Below are 23,281 nucleotides of genomic sequence, written 5' to 3'. Positions count from 1 at the left end.
ATACAAATCATGTTTTGTTTTTTTTGTTTTTCGTCTGGTCTGACCTGACAGTATCATCCGAGGGAGACTTTTTCTTAGTCTGCAACACCTGATATCAAGCACTAGAGGGAAGAAGTAGCATAAAACGCAGCTTTAGTTCAGATTTATGCTGAAACGCTTGTGGATGGAAACAACTTAAAAAACCTGCATAAACTACATTACCTACATTAGGAGCTTTATGTCTTCTGTACGCACTGTAATGCTGGTGTGCAAACACATGGAGGCCTCAGATGTAGATGCACCCAGTCCACTGAGTGTTAAAAGACTGGATATCATGCAGACCTCGTGGCGTTTTCATACTGGTCTGGTAAAAAAAACTCCAGGCAAATGGATGCTCTTTGGTTTGCAACCTCACCACGCTTCTGTATCATGTCAGAACAAGCAAATTTGGAACAAATTGACAGTATGAGCAAGAAATCCAAAGTTTACAAGGTTGGGAAGTTTTCAAGGATACTGATGATACTGCAGACTCTTGTTGTTGTAGTGTAAGCACACACAGTGTTTATCTAAACCCACTGATGTGCAGAGCGCACCTTTCAGATTGTGTAATCTAGCATGAAGCCAGCTGACATTTTGTACTTCCTGTCCTTTACAGCTGTGGAACTGTTTTCTGAGATTATTTATTATTGTAAGTGTGGTTTAAACGTTTTTGACATTCAAAAGCACATATCATCAAGCTCGTCAGTGGCAGCATGCACAGAATAGAAAGTAAGCTAACGAACACGGCATTGATTTGTCCCCACTGTTACTGTTTTTAAACGTCTCGATACTGACTGACTTTACTGTCGATGCACTGGAATCAACAAGCAAAAATATCTCAAGTTCATGCTGTGAAGACTAAGTATGTCTTTAGTTATCATTACACTTGTGCTTTAATGATCTGCTCAGCCGATAACTATTCTTAGTGTTCGTACAGTTCAAGCCCAAAGATGAGATTTTCTACAACTATAGAACGATGGAAAACTGTACGTCACTTTACAGCCACGAATAAAAGTATAGCAGCTGTTTACTTGTGAATGTGAAACTTTGGGTACTAAGACTTTAAAGGTCCTTACCAGTGTTTCAGCTCCGTTATAGTAATTGTGTCATTTCGAATGCACGGCAAGCTCATTTATTGTCACTCTGCATTGAATCTAATGTAATGTGGTGCCTGCGTGGAACAGGAGTACAAAAAAATCCAAAGAACTGCAACAAAGCAGCTTTTTTCTTTGCTGGCATCATGTGAAGTGCACGTGGAAGTGATAATTGGTGCAGTCTGGGTTTTCACAATGATGTGAAAACCCAGACTGCACAGGAGATGCACATCTTTCTAGATACTAATATAGGATTTCTGCATTCAAAATGAATGGATGCAATAAATCCGTCTTTGGCCAGTGGTCTGTGTTTCTGTCCCAGGAAAGAAAACAATTGTGTCCTTCAATGTAATTATGTGTATAAATTACATATTAAAAGAGGAGGTATTCACCTGCTCAACTGTATTTGAGTCCAGTGTTTGTTTATTGGATCGCAGCTGTGATTTTGGGGCTCTTGCTGCAGTGTTGAGTTCTTTGACTGCAAACTGAAACCGGCAGATATTCGACGACTTTAACTGGAGTCTTCGTTTCAGCAGCTTCATCGGACTTTGCTCGGCACCACAGACTTTCTCCTTTTTCCCAGGTATTGCAACACATGACACATGCAAAAGGAGATGATCCACCCAGGGAGAAACGTCTTTAAAAATTACATTTGAAAGTAACCAAAATACACCAGAAACACAGGTGCACACAACCCCTTATGAAGAAACTGCAAGTAAACAGGTAAAATTCTTATTTAATGAAATCAGATAAGAAATTCAACATAAATTAAAGTGCATAATTGTTAGTGTGTACATATATGTTCATAAGCTTTACAAATAGGAAGTATATATATTTATTTATTTATTTTTGATTAACCAAGGAGCAAAAATAAAGTACAAGTCATCTTTCCGTAAACAACCACATTTACTTCACTAGATTTTGTTTTTCTGTATATTTTAAGTAAAGGTTGTTCTTGGAGGTTGAAGCTTTTCTGTATATTAAAAAAAGATTGTGTAAACATTAGTAATCTGTGACGAGTGCTTGTTCTTTTTCCTTTTACAGAAACTGTTTTTTGAGGTATTAAGGTTTGAACTTTTGGGCGAACTCGTCCAGCGCTGCCAGAAGCTTCTCCTCCTCTTGCGGTGTTGACCGGGAGGAGGCGAGGGGCAAGTGTGTCGCCACTCCTTTACGATCTGAAAGACATTTTATGCGAATACATGAGACCTAACACAAAACTGTGACATTTAAGTGATCGATTATAAAAAGTTTAAATATAGGAGTTTTGCAGCATCACAAAAACATGAATGTGATGGCATGCCACACATGGTAAGCTCCACACCTCACCACCAGTTGATTCACCTTAGTTTAATTTACAGTCAATACTTTAAAATATTCTACTTATTGTTCAATATTGTTTCTTTATTAAATGTATTTATTTTTCCATCACACCTTCCAATGTTTATATGGCGTGCACACATTAACCTTGCAAGGTCAAAGTTCTGTTTTATGTTATATTAATACATCTTTCTTTGTTTGAGTTACCTGGGGTTGGCTTCTCCTCCTGTCTGGCAAAGGGCTGGGAGAGCTGAAGTACCACTGACAGCCTAATTGGATAGCACCACATGCTTCATTGCCTGGGGGGTGTTTCATGCGTGTTTAATTGTTTTGTATTAGTTGGTTATATGGCAGCCATCTTGTTTTCCCCGTGTGTGTCATTTGGTTTAGCTAAACCAGTATTTAAGTTCCCCGTGTGTCATTTCAGCAGGTCAGTTTATCTGATGTTTGTTTGAGGTTTTGTTAATTATTATCTTGAGTTGACCTCTTTTATTGGTCTGCCTGTTTAAGTTTTGGCTTTGTTAAATATATTTTCATATTTTTGGGTCAATAAAACCCCTTTTTGAATTTAAACACCTGTGTCCTTTATGCTTTACTGCTTGGTCCCTGACAATGAACATCTTTGATCAATACTATTAAGCTACAATTACGCTCATGAATCACTTTTGCAACAAACTAAATAACCTGTGATTACAAATTTCATTTATGACTGTAAAAATGACAGAGTTGATTTTGCTTCTGATTTATGCAAAAAGTGAAACTGCTACTGGTCCAGGTGTTCAAATCTATCGGTGGTTTTTCTGCATGTTACGATCTTGGCAACAGACAGTCTCTACCAGCTGATAGAGCGCAGACAGTTCTACTGCCTGCAGTAACGTCCGCTATCGTGGAGGAGCTAGAGAGGAAACGACTGAATTTCAATGCTGGAGCTTTTTCCAGCAGTCATCTTGATCATCACGGGGAATGAGAGGTGTTTGGACAATAGTATGGATGAGTCTGGTGAGCTGTAAGGCGCCAGTCTCGTTACAGCGAGATTATGACAGACTCATAATTCCCAGACTACTGTGTGACTGTAGCTAGAATTTTTTGGGTGGACAGGGACCCAAAAAAGTCCATTAATCTGAGTGTTAAGAAGAAATATGGAGGGATTTCCTTATTTGTGATTGAAAGCGTAGTTTAATTCTAGACATGTTACTGCGAAACAATGTTTCTGTGGCCTCATTATTGAAGTCCCAGCTGTGGGAACAGTCATTGCTGCTGCTGGTTGAATCCAGTTGAAACTGACACAGATGTCATTCAAATGAAGCATTAGTAAAGTATTAGCAAGTGCTTAATACATAATTTATATCTTTTGCTACCCTTCAAGTTCCTTAGTTTCTCTCTGTGATTACAGAGAAAACCATGTTAGATATTTGCAAGTCTGTTTCTGACCTTGAAAGAAGAGCCCGCTCGGTTGCTTGGCGGCTGCTGCGGATATGGCGAGCCACACCACGGTGTCAGCTCCCATGGCCTCTGTCCTCAGCTTGGACTTCATCCTAGCGTGGAATGAAGGCATGGAGGTCTGGACCGCTACAGAGAGAAAATTCAAAACTTAAGTCACAGAGACAACATTCTCTTGTCAAAGGTTGTTATTCCATGAAAAACCTTTGTCTTCCAGTTAAATTCTTAAGTTTTAAAGTATCTTTCTTTTCTTCACCTGGTGTGTCTGCCCAGCCGGGGTGCATGCTGGAGAAGTGGATCTCTTTGTGCTGAGCAGCCCATCTTTCTGTCAGGATCACCTGCTGCCTCTGCCAGACAAAGAAAAAAAATGCATATCAATATAAATACCACAACAATTCCTCTGTAGACCGCTACGTCTTTCAGTCACTCTACTTTATTCTGAGCGTAGGCCATGGTCCCGTCAAATGTCCCCTTCTCACATTGGAGGTCGTCCACGTCCAATTTCTGTGTGAGCATGCCACCTGAAGACACAGTAATCTGGAGCGGAAACAGAAGAAATCGTTCATTTTCAGTCGTGCATTTGTACATCCTGGTTATTTTTTTGTGCGGTTGTAATTCAACCCACCACTCTCGGGTCTTCGACCTTCTTCAGTGCAGGTATCAGTGCAGTGGTGAGGATGTATGTACCTGAAAAACAAAGTTACGCACAAAAGAGTTTTTATTTATAGCCAATATTAGTCTTTCACATACTTTTTTTGTTACAAATTTGCAGAAATGACATTAAATAACAACATAATTTGTCAAATAAGGCCAAAACCAGTGATCATTACAATCACCTCCCCTAAATTTAAATACAAAATGCTTATTAGTGTGAATGCTTGAAAAGCATTCACAGTATTGTTCTTCTAATCTTTATTATTAGTGTGAATGCTTGAAAAGCATTCACAGTATTGTTCTTCTAATCTTTATTATTATATTTTATCTATTCCGTACGTTTTTTGAAAGCCTACTCCTTCAAAACCGTTCAACTTAGAAAAACCATTCAAACATCGTTAGATTCCTATTCTTTTGGACAACATTGCTTCTATTTTTCTCATTTTTAACATTTATATTTTTAATTTTATTCAACTTTATTCAACAAAAATTTATAATGTATTTCAATGGGGAGACCCTTCAAATCCTCATTCAACTTACTCATTTTTAAACTCTTACTACTTCCACATACATTGACATAGAGCCACCATTCAAACTTTAAAACGAAGACAAGACATTCAACTATTCAACTTGTATTTATCTTTTCAATATCTATTATACTTTTTCTTCAGTTCCAGTTTAAGTTTCATGATGTTTTTTCACCCGTTTCAGAGTTTATAATGGGTGTGTATGGGACGGAATGTTGGGGCTAGAGTGAGGCAGCTCAACTGCTAGAGTGAGAGGAGCAAAAAAATTTATCTTAAAATCTTTTTTAAAACTGCTGCTGTGTCCGCAGCGTTTGCTCTACAGGTATGATTTTACCCTCAAAACGTAGCCATGGCTGTCCTCTTTCATCCAATGTGTTTACTATTGTACTAGGTGTTATGGTTCTTTCATAAATGTCACCAATGCACAGCCTCCTCCCTCCAACTCTTCCATAGACTCTAATGTTAAAATGGCTCAGAAGGTTCGTTTGAAAATCAGAAGAGCATGGTGTCTTTACACTGTCACCACGTCCATATAATAAACTCCACAGGCATGAAAACTGAGAATTTGGTAGACTAGACATGGCTGTCGCTCACGGTGAAAGAATTTTGTCAGTACGACATGTACTTTTCATTTGGGAGCGATTTGTTTGGGCCTGACTTTTCTGTTCATTTTAAGCAGCAAAAGTGAGGTGCATGTCTGTGTCGTGTGTATGGAGCCATTGGGTGCAGTCACTATAGCAACCAGGCTCACACCTGCCTGCTTAACGAGCTCTCTCTGCCACTCTGCCAAGATTCATCTTAAACACTTCTCTTTCAACTGCTGCTGTGTCCACAGTGTTAAAGCCATCATTTTACCCTCAAAACGTCGCCATCGTTGTTCTCTTTCCAACATCTTGTCTTTCAAAGCTCAGAGATGTCAACTTTTTAAACTGTGTGGATCCAAGTGGAGGGATCACATTTTAGTCATTCAGTGATTCAAAGAATATGACCTTTTAATATTCTTTCAGATGTTTTCTGACTCTAAATGTTCTTTTCTCATTTCTTAGGTTTTTCTAATTTACAATTAAAACATTTTCAGCTTTTTTCCAACTTCTTCTTCTGTGTAACCTTCAGCTTTTAGCAGTTCAGCACTGTTGTTTTCAGGTTAAATTCAGGTTGTTTTTTTTGTTTTTTTATCTCATTCAAAATTTTTAACTCAAAATTCAGCAATTAATTCATTTCAGTCCACATGTCTGTGTCCGTGTGTATGGAGCCCTTGGGTGCAGTCACTATAGCAACCAGGCTCACACCTGCCTGCTTAACGAGCTCTGTCTCTCACTCTGCCAAGATTAAATCAAAAATGTGTGTTACATCTAAGCAGTTGTAGTAAGATTAACTTTTTCAATAGGTACAATAAGACAGGTTTGACAGGCTTTTGCCACAGATTAACAGTATGTCAGTAGTTAATATAGGCTAACTGAATAGAGCCCTGAATTATTGCCCTGTTAAATTCAAGTTGATTGTGTATTGGTGGACTTGTCTTCTCCACACAGGTTTTTCATACCTCGGCAGTTTTAGTCAGTTGATGACTTTAAAATAATCTTTTCTGACTGGATAATTAAAGCTCACAGCATCTACCTGTCCGTAGTGTATTTTCCCACATTTTAAATAATCGAATCTCATTTAATGTCTCTGTTTTTAGTCTGTATAGTTTATCTCCCCACGAATACGCTCAAAGTAGTCTTAAAATAAAATCCATAAAACAGTTCAAGATGACATACTTTTTATTTGCTAATTTAATGCCAGTTGCCCTCTTTCCTGAGTATAAGCGAATGAGTGACATAAAGAGAAAAAGTACCAATTTGTATGCTGGTGAGTCTTGTGTATTTTTTTCTCTGTCTCTCTATGACAGAGAAATATATATGCTCATTATTGATGTTCAAACTGATGCTCAAATTTCCAAGCACCACATGAACGCCTCATCAGTCTTTAACTAATCACTGCACCAACTGCCGTCATTCCGCTTTGCTCTCTGCTGTGGTAAGTACAATACACTCAGTACAGCACGGTTTTAATTTTATGATGGTAAAAATACATGTTTGACATTTAAACTCACATATCAAGTCTTTTTAAAGTTCAACAGAGTTCAAAGAATAAAGAAAGCAAAAAAAGAATAACCTTTGCTACCATTTATATAGGTTTATGACTTTTGCTGTTAGCAGCAGTGCTAACGCTAGCTTCAATGCTAATGCTAGCTATAGTGCTAACACTAGCCTTAGCAGTTGTTAACTGACAAAAAGAATATTCTTGTGATATTCCTGTGATATTTATTGGCGGTCAGTGAGACAAAAGTAACAAATGAGATTTATTATTGCCATTGTGCCTCAGTTTTAACAGTAAGAGTACTTTATGACTTTTGCTGTTAGTAGCAGTGCTAATGCTAGCTTCGATGCTAATGCTAGCATCAATGCTAACGCTAGCTATAGTGCCAACACTAGCCTTAGCAGTTTTTAACTGACAAAAAGAATATTCCTGTGATATTCCTGTGATATTTATTGGCGGTCAGTGAGACAAAAGTAACAAATGAGCTTTATTATTGCCATTGTGCCTCAGTTTTAACAGTAAGAGTGCTAGTTCTACCAGCAGTGCTAACACTAACTGAAGTGCTAACGCTAGCAGGAATGCTAGCGTTAGCAGCGATGCTAAGGCTAGTAACAGTCTAACAGTAGCCTTATATAAGTACTTAAATAAATACTTCAGTTAATTAGTTTGAATTATAAAATGGCTGCTGTATCAGCTGGTGTGCTATATTACTCTATAATTACCCTGCTGACTATAAGTTCAGTGTATCATGTCGTGTGGGCTTTGTTTTTTTGTTAGTCTGATAACACTGTACAGACAACTAACATGTTATTTCTTGTCTTACACTTTCAGGAACTTGACTCACATCTGTGCTTTGCCTGGTAGGTGTGCACATACTGTTAGAGAAGTACACCAAATTTTTAAAAAAAAGAGTCTGACTAATATAAGCTTTAAAGTGATGGGTTCAAACTTTGTGCTAGACCTTTTAAACACATTTTTATAATAAATACACATAAGTTCAGCTTAACAATTGGGCTAAAATATTTTTTTCGTACATTTTTGCACATTACATGTGATTAGTTAACAATTCACTCAATCATATTTGTATTTAAAAATATTATTGCTGAATTTAATTAAATATTTATTCTTTTAAAAAGTGCCAAATTGTGCAACTTTTTGCACATGGCAGCCGACAACAGTTTAGCTTGAATATTTGTTTTGTCCTTTTTCAGTAGTCACAATTAGTTCATACAATTACCATGTGATATAATTTTATTAAAATTATTTTTTTTTTCTTGTTTTTTGTTCACAGTGTGCAGAAGAAGAACAAGGACCAGATCTCCAGTCTTCTATCTCACATCCCAACCCCCCAACCCCTCTATCTTCTGTCCTACTCCACCTGTTGTCTCTGCCTTCTTTCCATCTGTATTTCACCCTGTGGTTTGTGAGAAATTTTGCCAAACCAAGAATCTTATTGCGGTTTGATTTAAAGCCGCGTCTCTCCTGCTCTGTCTGTTCTCTCTGCTAAATTTTCTCTCTACCTGTTTTTCACTCTTTGGCTTGCTGCTGAAAAATGCACAAGCCAATAAAACAATAAAGAGTGCATATTTTGCCTCAACCTGAGAACAAACTGAACAAACAAAGAAAACTCTGCGGTTTGATTTAAAGCCGTGTCTCTCCTGCTCTGTCTGTTCTCTCTGCTAAATTTTCTCTCTACCTGTTTTTCACTCTTGGCTTGCTGCTGAAAAATGCCAAGCCATTAAAGCAATAAAGAGTGCATATTGCCTCTACCTGAGAACAAACTGAACAAATAAAGAAAACTCTAATTCACGGTTTGATTGTGATTTCCCAGCCGTGTTTCTCCTGCTCTGTCTGTTCTCTCTTCTAAATTTTCTCTCTAGCTGTTTTTCACTTTGCGCTTGCTGCTAAGTTGTGCCAAGCCAATAAAGAGAGTGCATATTATTCTCTCGACTGACAAACTGTCAAACAAACAAAGACATCTGTTTCTGAGAAATAAAAACTGAAATATAAAGACAAAGAAAACATCTCCTGCTCTGTGCCACTCTTATTTTATAAACATATTTTCTAAAGACTAAGAGAAACACTTGTGTAAAAATGCCAAGGAAGCAGAAAAAGTCACAAGCTGCAAAACAACGCTGGAAGAAGTTCCATGAGTTTCATGAAGTACCAACATGTGAACAAGCTGAGTGTGATTTTCCTCAGAGCTCTGCAGAAGACTTTGTGTCTGCAAAGACCAATGCTGATGGTGTCAAACAGGCAGGTCAACATGTTCCTGCACATGTACAACAGGTATCCTATGCAGATGCTGTAAAGATTGGATTGCAGCATAAATTTAATGATCATCAGGTAAACCATAGAGACCAACCTGAGGTGTCAAGTGCCCCACAGGTGGGTTATGCTGATATTGTAAAAAGAGGCCGTCACAGTGATGTGGCAGGACCATCTCATGCAGAAAGAGTGAACTTTGAAAACCAGCCCTCTGTTACACATATCTGTGCATCTCACAGCCAGGCTCATCCCAAATATGGAGACTCCAGAAACAAGCAGTGCACATGTAACTCACTCACATTTCTTGCTTTCCTTCATGAGAATGATAACATGACTACAGCTGACCTTAATCTGGTCTTGGATAAAGGTGATGTGATGTACAAAGAGGCCAAGAAAAGATTTCCTAAAAATATTCATTTGGCAACCGATGAGCTGCCAGACAAAGTTGATGCTCGCTGGTCTATGTATGATGTCGACATGACACAGCCTTCCCGGTATGGGACATTTGAAGAACCTCCAGAGGAAGCAGTAGATACCTTTCTCAGCTTAGAAGCAGGACTGAGCTGCCTGTTGTCAGATGTGCAGTATGCCTTATTGATTATGAGTGGATTGTGTATCGCAGTGTTCAGATCCACATCAGGCAAATATGGTTTCTTTGATCCACACTCCAGAACACCCAGTGGTCTTCCTCTACTACTACAGTCACGTAATCGTGGTACAGCAGTGATGCTGAAATTCACACTCCTCAGTGACATGATTAAGAGGATCCAAGATTCTTATGAAATGATGGAGATATCACCCTCTTGTAACTATGAACTGAAGCCTGTGCAGTTCTACAGTATGAGCACAGTCAACCTGAGTGATACTATCACAGACACAGTCTGCAGACCAACAGCTGCCACTGCTGTGGCATCTACTCACTCTGATACAACTGTTGATGAAGCAAACCCCTCTACTCCAAGGAGAAACACAACGACTGATCTGACTGAGAACATCTTTTGTCAAATGTCCATTTGTACGCCACCGGTGAAACAAAAAGAAGTCCACGTGACTCAGTTCACATCATATGAAGATCAGAATGAACCTCCTAATATACCAACTGAAGAACTATGCAGTGAATTAAGTTTCCTTCCATCAAGTGATGCTTTTTCATGTCAATCAAATGCTGCCATAACAAATGTTGCTGCCTGTGACCTTTCTGATATAGTTTTACAAAAAGTGAAAAAAGTTAATAAACAACAAAGGCAAAAAATGAGAAGAAGATTAATGGCATCAGAGAAACCCAGAAATCAGAGAAAAGAAAACCAAAAAAGGAAAGAACGACAAAAGTATGCTTCAAACAAAGAGTACAAAGAAAAGAAAAAGTCTTGCACAAGCGAGGCATTTAAAAAGAACCCTGAAGTTAAACGGAAGCAACAACAGTATATGAAAAGACGTTACTGTGAGAATGATGAATTCAGAAAGAAACAAAAACAATATGTTAAAAAACGTTTTTCTGAGAATGCTACAGTTAGAAAGAAACAACAACAATATATTAAAAGACGCTACTGTGACAATGCTGAATTTAGACAAAAACAAAAAAACTATATCACTAAAAGGTATCAAGAAAACCCTGAATTCAGAGAGAGACAGAGATCTCGAGTGACTCAGCGTTATGCACGTGATGACGCATTCAGAGTAAGACACAGACAACTAATGAAACAACTAATGCGAGACAGGTATCAAAGTAATCTTGCCTTCAGGATTATGCACAATATGAGATGTGCAATGAAAATAAAAAGGAAATACAGATGGGTGAACAGACAAACCCAAGAGAGTGACAACAGTGTGATTAACGAGGCCATATCTGTGTTCAAATCACAAATCAAAGTTGGACCATCATACCCATGTACTGTATGCTTCAAGGCTTCATTTCCAAACCAAGTACGACCCTGCAGAAGGTCAAATTATGTCAAAAACCCACATGTGGTTGCAACATGTTTGACAGGAAAGTTTGTTCATGTTTGTGATGAAAACTGCAGAAATGAGCAGTGCAATGTTCCCGATGAGAGAAAGAGAGAGTGGATTTGTCACACCTGCCACGATCATCTTAAAAATGGATTCATGCCAGCACTTGCTGTTGCCAATACACTGGAGCTTGCTGATACTCCACCTGAACTGTCTGATCTCAACATACTGGAGAGACATCTCATAGCCAAGTGCATACCATTTGCCAAGATCATTCCTCTTCCCAAAGGCAGACAAAGAGCAATTAGAGGAAATGTGGTCTGTGTCCCATCCGAGGTACAGGAAACTGTTGAAGCATTGCCTCGATTGAGAATTAATTCTCAGGTCATGAGAGTAAAACTGAAGAGACGCTTGTCTTACAAAGGTCATCAGCTGTTTCAGACTGTAAGCTGGTCTAAACTTGTGCAAGCACTGCATAAACTCAAGCAGATTCACCCACAGTATAAGGATGTGAGCATCAGAGATGATGCTGAGCTGTGTGATCCAACACTTCCTGATGATGATGATGATGATGATGATGATGATGATGAAAACATGAATGAGGACGATTATGATGAGGCTGATTTAATGGAAATTGACAGCTGTGAGAAAAATGCACTGAGTGAAGCACAAAATATAAATGAACAGGACATTGACATGTTACCCTGTGATGGTGAACAATCGCATGAACAGATGAGAGATGATTCAGAGCAAGCAGATGGACTGACTAATGGTGGTTTTGCACTCGAGTCCTGTTTGCAGCCCCCTGATGTGGCTGAGGAGATATTATGTTTCAGTGAAGGAATCTACTCTGTTGCTCCTGCAGAGAGAAACAATCCAATAAGTTTTTTCAAAACACCTAAACTGGAGGCCATGGCCTTCCCTGTGCAGTTTCCTACAGGCCAAAACACACTTGATGAAAGAAGGCTGATCAAAGTATCCCCCAGTGGGTATTTCAAATCAAGACTTTTCTGCATTGATGATCGTTTTGCCAAAGACACAAACTATTTATTCTTTGCACAGTTTGTGACTGAAATACACTTGGCTACATCCAGCATGACAGTACAGTTAAGGAAGGCAAAGCCTCTGACCAGAGATGGTAGAAAAATAACCTCAGGCATGTTACAAGATAAACATGAGGTGGAGAAACTGGTGCGAAATAAAGATGCAGTGAGATTCATGCAGCCTCTGAGAGGAACCCCAGCCTATTGGGAGAAAACAACAAGAGATCTTTTTGCCATGATCAGACAGTTGGGAACTCCCACGTTCTTTTGCACATTTTCAGCTGCTGAAATGCGCTGGCCTGAAGTGATCGAGGCAATAACAAGGCAGCAAGGTGAACAAGTGAATTTTGAAGGACTCGACTGGTCAGCAAAGTGTGACATCCTGAGAAGCAATCCTGTCACAACAATGCGCATGTTTGACAAGAGAGTTGAAGCATTATTCAGAGATTTACTCTTATCTCCCGCAGAGCCACTTGGCAAAGTCATTGACTACTTTTACAGAGTTGAGTTTCAGCACAGAGGAAGCCCACACATACACTGCCTCCTGTGGGTAGAAGGTGCTCCTGTGTTTGAGGAGGATGATGAGCAAACTGTTCTTGATTTTATAAACAAATACATCACAGCTCAGCTGCCTGATCCACATAAACAACCTGAACTGTACAAAAAAGTAACAGAAGTGCAAAAACACAGTAAGAACCACACAAAGACGTGTTTTAGGAGTTTAAGCTCCGGGTGCCGTTTTGGTTTTCCCAAACCACCCTGCAATGAGACAATGATCACAAGACCCAGTGAGGATGATGCACTGGAAGTAGAAACGGCAAAGAACAAGCTCAGACCACTGAACCAGCTGCTGAATGAACCTGAAACTGCTTCCATGAGTTTAGAGCAGCTCTTGGAAAGATGCAAGTTGACACATGCAGAATATCAGAGATACCTGAATAAAATGAACATGAGGAGTACGATCATACTAAAGCGTGATCCAAAAGACTCTTGGATAAACGGCTATAATCCACATCTGCTTGAAGCCTGGAACAGTAATATCGACATAAGCTTTGTTTTAGATGCTTTTGGTGCTGCAAATTATTTAATGAAATATATATCAAAAAAAGAGGGCGGGCTATCTGAGTACCTGAAAACTGTCATTGAGAACTCCCATAAAGACAGTGTAAATGAGTGCGATGAAATGAGAGCCGTCATGCAGGCATATTCAAAGAAGCGAGAGATCAGTGCACAGGAGTGTGTTGCTCGTGCATGTGGTCTTCACATGAAGCAATGCTCACGTGCTGTAATATTCATTCCAACTGATGATAATCCTGTGAAAATGAGTCGTCCCCTGTCAGTTCTGGACAACACAACACCTGAGTCTTCCAATGTTTGGATGACATCTTTGAATGACAAATACAAAGCCAGACCTGAAACACCAGAGTATGAGGAGATGTGCATGGCAGACTTTGCTGCTACTTGCAGGATTGTCTATGGCCAACAGAAAAAAGGTAAAGATGTTTTGCCCCTTCTCAATGAGATGGGGTTTGTGCAAAGGCGCAAAAATGATAAGCCTGCTATCATCAGATTTCACCGCTGCTCACAAGAAAAACATCCAGAGCAATATTACGGAAGACTGCTTAAACTGTACCTTCCTCATCGTTCAGACCACGAACTGAAAACACCATCGTTGCCAACCTATCAGGCTTTCTATGGTGCTGGCTGTGTACAGCTACCAGGTACTGACCATCTTGAGTACGTGCAACACATTGTCAAAAGAAACAGAGAAAAATATGAGAAAAACAGTGAGGAGATCGAGAGCGCTGTTGAGGAATATGAGCAGAACAGAGGTGTGACTGACGAATGGTGTAATCTGGCACCTGAATCAGATCTCGTAAGGTTGCCACTTGTTGAACAAGAAAGAGAGCGAGACAATGAAAATGAACAGGAAGATGTGCCCGACTACAGCCGTCAGGCTGATGCTTCAACAGAAGTCAGAGCCATCAGGGAACCCCCTGCTATTGATCCCACATTGTTACGTCAGATGTTTCAGAATCTGAACAAGAAGCAAGCCTGCATATTTTATGCAGTTAGAGACTGGTGCATTAAAAGAGTCTGTGCTCTAAATCCAGAGCAGTTTTTCTTTTATATTAATGGTGGTGCTGGAACAGGAAAATCACATCTTATCAAATGCATCTACTCAGAAGCATCTAAGATACTGAGCAAAGTGCCCAGATATGCAGACGACGTTGACATATCAAAACCCACTGTCCTGTTAACTGCTTTCACTGGGACTGCAGCTTTTAACATTTCTGGAACAACACTGCATTCTCTTCTCAAGCTGCCTAGAAGCTTAAAACCTCCCATTCAGGGACTTGGCAATCAGCTGGATGAAGTCAGATCAGAACTTTTGAATGCTGAAATAATCGTCATTGACGAAGTGTCTATGGTGTCAAGACATCTGTTTGCATATGTAGATGCAAGACTCAAACAGATCAAAGGGACTCGGAGACCCTTTGGAGGCATGTCAGTCATTGCTGTCGGAGACTTCTATCAGCTACCCCCAGTGCGACAGTCTAAACCTCTCTGTGTGCACGACCCGTCTGAGATCGACCTGTGGCGGGAGCATTTTCAGATGATCACTCTGACTGAGATTATGCGTCAGAAAGATGATGTTGTCTTTGCAGAGATGCTGAACAGAATTCGTGTGAAAGGAAAGTTGGATGAGCTTTGCGAAGCAGATAGAAATTTGTTGTCACAGGCCATAACTGAACCAGCCCTTTGTCCAACTGATGCGTTGCACATTTTTGCAACTAATAAAGAAGTGGATGCACACAACTCTGCAACACTGGCTCTGCTCCACACTCATATCATTGACATCCATGCAGATGATTATAGAAAAGATCCTAGAACTGGCAGAATGGCACTTCAAGACAGACCATTGAAAGGAGGTAAAAACGAGTTACCAGACACACTGAAAGTTGCAGAAGGAGCTCGTGTCATGCTCACCAGAAACATTGACATACAAAATGGTTTGGTTAATGGAGCTTTTGGAATACTACTTAGAGTAGTTCACTCTGAAAACGACCAACACATCATCAAGCTTGGACTTAAAATGGATAATGAGACATCTGGAAAGAATAACCGCACACCAGCAGACGACATGGTGTACATTGAGAGAGCAGAGGAGAATCTGAAGCAGAAAGGAGTGGTACGAAGACAGTTCCCAGTGAAGCTGGCCTTTGCATGTACAATACATAAGGTACAGGGTATGACAACTACATCAGCTGTTGTCTCTCTTAAGAGCATTTTTGAGCCCGGCATGGCCTACGTAGCTGTCAGTAGAGTGACGTCTCTCAGTGGACTGTATCTTCTTGATATGGAGGAGAAAAAAATATTCACCAACCCAGAAATCACTGCAGCGCTTGAGAACATGAGACAAGCCAACCTTGATGACATGATGCCTCTTCTACACGTGAGGCAAACACTGAGCAGGTCAGAGGTTTTCACCATTGTTCATCATAATACAGAGGGACTGCCAGCTCACATTAATGACATCAAAAGTCACCATGAATTGTGTCTAGCAGATGTTTTGTGCCTAACAGAAACACACCTGCGGGGCTCTTTTGTCGCAGAGAGTCTCCACTTGGAAAATTACAATTTGTTCAAACGCAACAGACACCTGTCCTACACAAACTTTCCCCAGATGGCAAACAGAAGTGGTGGTGGAGTTGCTGTTTATGTGAAAAGTGACATTCAAGTGCATGAAAAACAGTACATCCATAATGTAACTGACCTTGAATTTCTGGCTTTAAAGGTTGAAGCACCAGTCAGTGCTCTGATTGCAGTTGTATACAGACCTCCAGACTACACTCTGAGGCCATTCCTGAAAAACCTGGTAAGCCTATTAGACTCATTGGAGATCATGGACTGTCATCCCATCATAGTTTGTGGTGATTTTAATGAGAATGTTTTATCCAGTGCAAACAAACCAATCCTGGAGCTGTTTGAGTCTAGGGGATACGCACAGGTCATCACTGCCCCTACCACAGAGAAGAACACACTGCTTGACCTAATTTTCATTTCTCAGTCAGATCGATGTCTCCATTCTGGAGTCATGAAGACCTACCATAGTTACCATGACCCAGTATACTGTGTATTGTCCTGTGATGATTCATGATCTAGATCTTTGAATACAGTAAGTAATATCTATATTTTTGAATGACTTAAGAAAGTAGAGCGATGCTTGAACTCCAGAAAGAAGTCCAGACGCTTTTCTTTGCAAGCTCCTTTGACTACGATGACCTGGATGACTGAGAACCTTCACAGACATAAAGTAGAGCGATATTTAAAAGTTGACGCCCTGCATTGCAGTATAATGTTTGAATTGTTTACATAAAATACAATTACATGAATTAAGTAATGATATCAGTAAAAGATGACAATTTTATTTATTACAGAAAATCTAAAATTCACTAACAGTAACCTATAAATGTCAGAAAAATCAAATATAGCAGTTTAAAATGAATAGTGTAGGCATATCCTCTCTGCAGCCAGGCTTCAACATCCTGCCAGGCTGCCCCAGTCTCACTGTGGCTGGGAGGGAGGGAGGGTGGACCAGAGGATTGCCTACACAACACATAAATGTTCAACAGCTTCTTCATTGTTTCTGAGAGAACAATAATGACTAAAGGTTGCTTTTTAAAAAAACAAACAAACAAACAAACAAACCTAATTACAGCAATAATGACAGTTAAGCCACTTTATGTGTGCCTCTATTTTGAAATACTATTTACAAAAATGTTATTATTTTGGTTTGTTATAAACTTTAAACTTTTTCAAAAGTATACGATTATATTTTTGGACCAATTTTACTATGAAACATAAATTTTTATGAGCTTTTATCATGTTTCTGGCCAGTGCAATCATCAGGGTGGGTCTGGGTTGATAACTGCACATTTCTGGCCAGAAATGTTTCAGCAGTGTTACATATGTAGTGCATATGTTACACTTGCTTTCTGTTACCAGCTGATACCCTACATTTGTATAGACATTGGATGGTGTGAGGTTGGGGAGTTGAGTGGGAGGGGGGGGGGGGGAGGGTACGGTGGGAGTTGAGGGGGGGGGGTTTCCTTTCCTGTTAGGTTTCCTTTTTTTTTCTTTTTTTTTTTTTAAGCAAGACACAGTCCTCCTGTGTCTTCTCCAAGCTTCACATGTAAAATCCAACAATGTGAAGCACATAGCAGCCAGAAACTGTAATGCCACAGATCAGAGAAACTTCATGATCACCATCTTCATCGCCATACGATCAGAGCGTGAGACTTCACATCTGGAGCACAGGAGAGATTCTGTGATAAGTCCTCCTTCTAGCTTGTCCCACAAGCAGTCGGTGAGATTTACTAACAACAAAAAGGGTTAATGACATTATTTCCATGAAAACATGTATTCATTCTTTGTGAAGTGTTTAAATTGTGTTTTCACTTGACCTTAGGAGTGTTAGAGTGTATTGTAATGTCTGTACTCAGGTGTTTCCCTCTGTGATCCATCCCCTTCAGAGCCGAGACACTCAGGACTGAACAGACTGCACAGTTTCTGTGACTGAGCCTCCAAAACACCTTCTTTGAAACCACTCATGATAGAAGGGCTTCATATTTGCAGCAGCACTACTACAGGTATTCAGTTTATTACAGGATGTGTTTGTTTCTTAGGACCAGCTCTGAGTGCACACTACCTAACATATACACCTTTCTGTTTATTACAAACCAACTACTCTGGATCATACGGCCAGTTGGCAGGAATGTTGCTGCAGGAAAACATCCCTGGAGATCACCATCATTGTCAGACTGACTGTGCCTCCTCTGTGCAGTGTCAAGATCCTCCCTAAATGAGTGTGTAAGTTAACATTTTCATTATTTTATTCCCTTTGACAAGACAAGTATCACTGATATTTACATTTACAACTACATATTCCTGTTTTCTGCTCTTCTTTTAAAGTCCTCAGCTATCCTGCTTCTGTGCTGCTTGCCACACATCAAACACTGGCCGGATGACAGGGAGGATCCACTCTGAAGTCACTGGACATGATGAGGATCATATGGGACTTCATAGTTTCACAGAAACGTTGTGCTCTGTGATTACAGGTTTTAAATGGACATAATGACTGCCTCTCTCTGATCAACAGGCTAAAGGATTGTTGTCATTGTTAGTGCTCTGTACAATGTATGCTTATTTAGTATTTCATCACAGAGCAAACCTTTATTTATTTAACATATTTTTATTTTGTTTTAATGTTGAATTAACTGTGGGGATTTTTTTAAGTGGGCACTCGGGATGTCATATGACCAGAAATGTGGTAACTGGAATTCAACGTTATGGAAGAAAAAATCTGCTAAGAACAAAACACACACAAAACCCCCCAAGAAAATTCAAATTCATTCCATGTAATCCAATCTAAAACATTTTAAACTGCTGAACAGCAACACAAACAGTGTTAAAAAACAGTGTTAACAGAATGATTATGATGATTTTGTACCAAAGTTTCAGGTCACATGGCACACCTAGTGTGTAGTGTGGGGTATCAGCTGGTAAGTATAGGTTTTTTTTCATATTTGTGTACTTAGAGTTTAGATAGATAAAGCCTTGTGTATAATAATTAGTCATAACCACAACTCAAAGTCAGGGACTAACTAAATTTGGGACTTTGTGTCTGAGCCCAGGTTAAAACAATGTGTAAAAAAGCATTTAGTGGCATGGCTGAACAATGCTGTATTGATACTTATTTATCCATGTTCACAAAAAGGACTAATGTGTTTATTTGATTATTTGCACGTGTTAAACTGTGTCACCACCTTAGGCTTTCATTTGAGTTTACTCAAAAATCTCTATACAGTTCTCTTTTACCACTGTGTGGACTCTGTTTACATTAAAACATAAAGAAGAATGAGTAATAAAAAGATGTGTAGACAGATTAAGTAGGACGATAGAAACAGCTGTTCAGCCATGTTCTAAGAAACCAACACAATTTAAAGGTTCAGGATTGTGGTTTTAAAAGTTGAATTTTCATGTATTTCATATCTTGCTTATTATTTTTTATTTAGTTATTTAATTTAGTTATTTTTATTTATTCTACTAGTCCTTTTCAGAAAGAAGCTGTAAAATATGACTTAAGATTTTTTTTTTATTTTCTATGACATACAAAACAAATTGATGTATGTAATACTATTAAACATGATATACACATGTGTATGTGTCTGAAAAACATTATGCTGTATATTAAAGTTTGCATTTTCTCCAGAATTTTTGTTCATCTTTTAAGTTCATTTCAGTTAGAAGAATTTGAACTTTTAATATTCATTCAGAGATTTTCTGACTCTAAATTTTCTTTTGTCATTACTCATTTTTTTATTATTTACATTTTAAACATGTTTAGCTTTTTTCCAACTTCTTCTGTGTGAACATCAGCTTTCAAAAGTTCTGCACTTTTGTTTTCACTTTAAAAATTCTGTATTTTCCAGCTCATTCAGAATTTTTAACTTAACATTCAGCAATTAATTCATTTCACTGCATACATTCAGATTCAAGCATTCACACTGCAGTTTCTTCAGAAAATGCACTTTCTAGTTCCATTTTATTATTATCTATTCCGTACGTTTTTTGAAAGCCTACTCCTTCAAAACCGTTCAACTTAGAAAAACCATTCAAACACCATTAGATTCCTATTCTTTTGGACATGATTGCTTGTATTTTTCTCATTTTTAACATTTATATTTTTAATTTTATTCAACTTTATTCAACAAAAATTTCCCATGTATTTCAATGGGGAGACCCTTCAAATTCTTATTCAACTTACTCATTTTTAAACTCTTACTACTTCAACATACGTTCACATAGAGCCACCATTCAAACTTTAAAACGAAGACAAGACATTCAACTATTCAACTTGTATTTATCTTTTCAATATCTATTATACTTTTTCTTCAGTTCCAGTTTAAGTTTCATGATGTTTTTTCACCCGTTTCAGAGTTTATAATGGGTGTGTATGGGACGGAATGTTGGGGCTAGAGTGAGGCAGCTCAACTGCTAGAGTGAGAGGAGCAAAAAAATTAATCTTAAAATCTTTTTTAAAACTGCTGCTGTGTCCACAGCGTTTGCTCTACAGGTATGATTTTACCCTCAAAACGTAGCCATGGCTGTCCTCTTTCATCCAATGTGTTTACTATTGTACTAGGTGTTATGGTTCTTTCATAAATGTCACCAATGCACAGCCTCCTCCCTCCAACTCTTCCATAGACTCTAATGTTAAAATGGCTCAGAAGGTTTGTTTGAAAATCAGAAGAGCATGGTGTCTTTCCACTGTCACCACGTCCATATAATAAACTCCACAGACATGAAAACTGAGAATTCAGTAGACTAGACATTGCTGTCGCTCACGGTGAAAGAATTTTGTCAATACGACTTTTACTTTTCATTTGGGAGCGATTTGTTTCGGCCTGACTTTTCTGTTCATTTTAAGCAGCAAAAGTGAGGTGCATGTCTGTGTGCGTGTGTATGGAGCCATTGGGTGCGGTCACTATAGCAACCAGGCTCACACCTGCCTGCTTAACGAGCTCTCTCTGCCACTCTGCCAAAATTCATCTTAAACACTTCTCTTTCAACTGCTGCTGTGTCCACAGTGTTAAAGCCATCATTTTACCCTCAAAACGTCGCCATCGTTGTTCTCTTTCCAACATTTTGTCTTTCAAAGCTCAGAGATGTAAACTTTTTAAACTGTGTGGGTCCAAGTGGAGGGATCACATTTTAGTCATTCAGTGATTCAAAGAATATGACCTTTTAAAGATGTTTTCTGACTCTAAATGTTCTTTTCTCATTTCTTAGGTTTTTCTAATTTACAATTAAAACATTTTCAGCTTTTTTCCAACTTCTTCTTCTGTGTAACCTTCAGCTTTTAGCAGTTCAGCACTTTTGTTTTCAGGTTAAATTCGGGTTTTTTTTTTTTTTATCTCATTCAAGATTTTTAACTTAAATTCAGTAATTAATTCATTTCAGTGCATACATTCAGATTCAAGCATTCACACTGCAGTTTCTTCAGAAAATGCACTTTCTAGTTTTAATGTTAATATTTTACATTTTGCCTATTTTGGAAGTTTTTTTAAGACCATCTTAATTACAGTCAGTCCTGAGAAGTCATTTTTGCAGGAAAGAAAATGTTGAACACTATCATTTTACACAAAGTTATGATTTAAAAACCCCGGCTTCCTTTTTGTTGTTAAAACTTCCATCTGAAATATGTGTTCTCGTCTTACCCAACGTATTTGTGGCAAAGTTCTTCTCCAAACCCTCCTCAGTTAGTTCTCTCTGGTTGACCATACAGCCCGCATTGTTGATCTGAGAACCACCATAAGCAGATTGAGATTAACGTTAACGTTAAAATATGTTTACTGCAGATGAGCCACAACATATCTGCAGTTACCCACCAACACATGCAGTGTGTTGTTCTGTGAGAAGCTCTGCGCAAACTCCCACACTTGCCTGGCGCTCGACATGTCAACAATGTGGACGTGAACATTCTGGGAATAGACAGGAAAATTAAAGGTGTGGGTTAGTTTTAAGTCTAATCTAATTGGGTGGAAAAGCAGGTATGAATATTCTCATCTATTTTGTTTTGTTTGATTGCTTTATTTTCATTCACGTTTCTTGACAGAACATTTTAAAAATCTGATGGAAAAAAAACAAGAATGTGAGCATATTTTTATTAAAGAAAAAGCAAAGCTTCACTTTATTTCTGGGAGAGAACTCCTGTATAAAAAAGAAAAAACTCAGACAGATGAACAGTTAAAATCTCACCTCATTTTTACTGCTTTCAACAATTTCACCTTTGGCTGCTTCTGCTCGCCCCTTGTTTCGACACACCATGTGAACCGTTCCCCCTACAGACACAAACGAAAACATGATCAACATTTGACACACACAAATACCAGCAGGAAGGAGGAAAAGTGCCTTCTGTCAGCTGTGAGACTCTCACCTCTCTTAGCGATTTCCTGCGCTGCAGCTTTCCCTATCCCGCTGTTGGCACCTGTCACCATGAAGGACCTTCCATTCAGGTTTACATCCAGGTCAGCTGGAGCAAAATGCTTTGCTGCTGCTTCATAGCCACTCCTGGTACGAGCAAAGAGGAATGTGTGAGCACATTACACTGTCACCCATATTTCTACATGCACTGATGTAACAGTGTCATCACTATTGGGTGTGGTTACTAGGATACAATAAGCATACCATAAGCAAATCACAAAATATAACGGCCTAATAATTTGGGTAATTTATCAAGTAAAACAGTCTTCCTCCAAATGACACTCTCCTGCTTTATACATGTCTTTATCCACTGTGTTAATTTGGGTTACTGGTCACGTCAGAAAACATGTAAGAAGCACTTTCACTGTTTCAAACATCTTGAGGTTGTAGTCTTGATTATACGGTAAGCTTGCAGCATTGTGTAATCGTTTACCTGTAGCATGCTGTCGGACACAAACGCGCAGTAACCGAGTGCTATCACTAACAAAGCAAACATGTAGTTAAACTTTGGGCGGCGTGTCGGAAGGTTATGTAGCCTATATGTACCGCAAACAATTAAGACTACAAGTCATTTGACTACATAATAGAGTCCTATTAGAAAAGGAAACTGTCTACTTACTTTGTATACTCCTGGAGTCCTTTGACAAGCCACACAGTATTCCTGTAAAAGGACATTTTAATACGCGCAGCTTCTCTACACAATTGGCTCTTTAGTCGCCCTAACAGTGGACACAATCCAGTATTTGCGTTTCATAAGGATGACTGCAGCTTGTTATGTAGTAAGCGAAGGTCTGTAGTGAGAGATGGACGGAGAATCACGTGTATAAGCACCGGAAGTGTA

The 23,281-nt window shown here is 38.9% G+C and overlaps 1 protein-coding gene and 1 long non-coding RNA gene across 2 annotated transcripts; one reads left to right on the top strand and one right to left on the bottom strand.

Moving 5' to 3' along the window:
- Positions 1-1,828: 1,828 nt before the first annotated feature.
- dhrs12 (dehydrogenase/reductase (SDR family) member 12) lies at positions 1,829-23,247 on the bottom strand. The gene is made up of 10 exons (XM_085383971.1): positions 23,060-23,247; positions 22,394-22,527; positions 22,216-22,298; positions 21,846-21,938; positions 21,675-21,756; positions 4,495-4,556; positions 4,302-4,406; positions 4,126-4,216; positions 3,861-3,998; positions 1,829-2,287 (listed from the first exon to the last, which is right to left on the bottom strand). The coding sequence occupies exons 1-10, from the start codon at positions 23,113-23,115 to the stop codon at positions 2,175-2,177; spliced, it is 957 nt and encodes a 318-aa protein (XP_085240097.1). The 5' UTR covers positions 23,116-23,247; the 3' UTR covers positions 1,829-2,174.
- Positions 17,921-18,468, top strand: LOC146650484 (uncharacterized). Its single transcript, XR_014908035.1, has 3 exons — positions 17,921-18,044; positions 18,161-18,264; positions 18,367-18,468. It is a non-coding gene; the product is annotated as an uncharacterized LOC146650484 (long non-coding RNA).
- Positions 23,248-23,281: the final 34 nt, after the last annotated feature.

The sequence above is a fragment of the Rhamphochromis longiceps genome, linkage group LG16 (genome assembly GCF_057381845.1).
Source record: "Rhamphochromis longiceps isolate RC_006_pf linkage group LG16, R_longiceps_female_GT1.1, whole genome shotgun sequence".
Lineage (NCBI taxonomy): Eukaryota > Metazoa > Chordata > Actinopteri > Cichliformes > Cichlidae > Rhamphochromis > Rhamphochromis longiceps.
The sequence above is the reverse complement of the archived record's forward strand: the minus strand, read 5'-3'. Positions and strand labels throughout refer to the sequence as shown.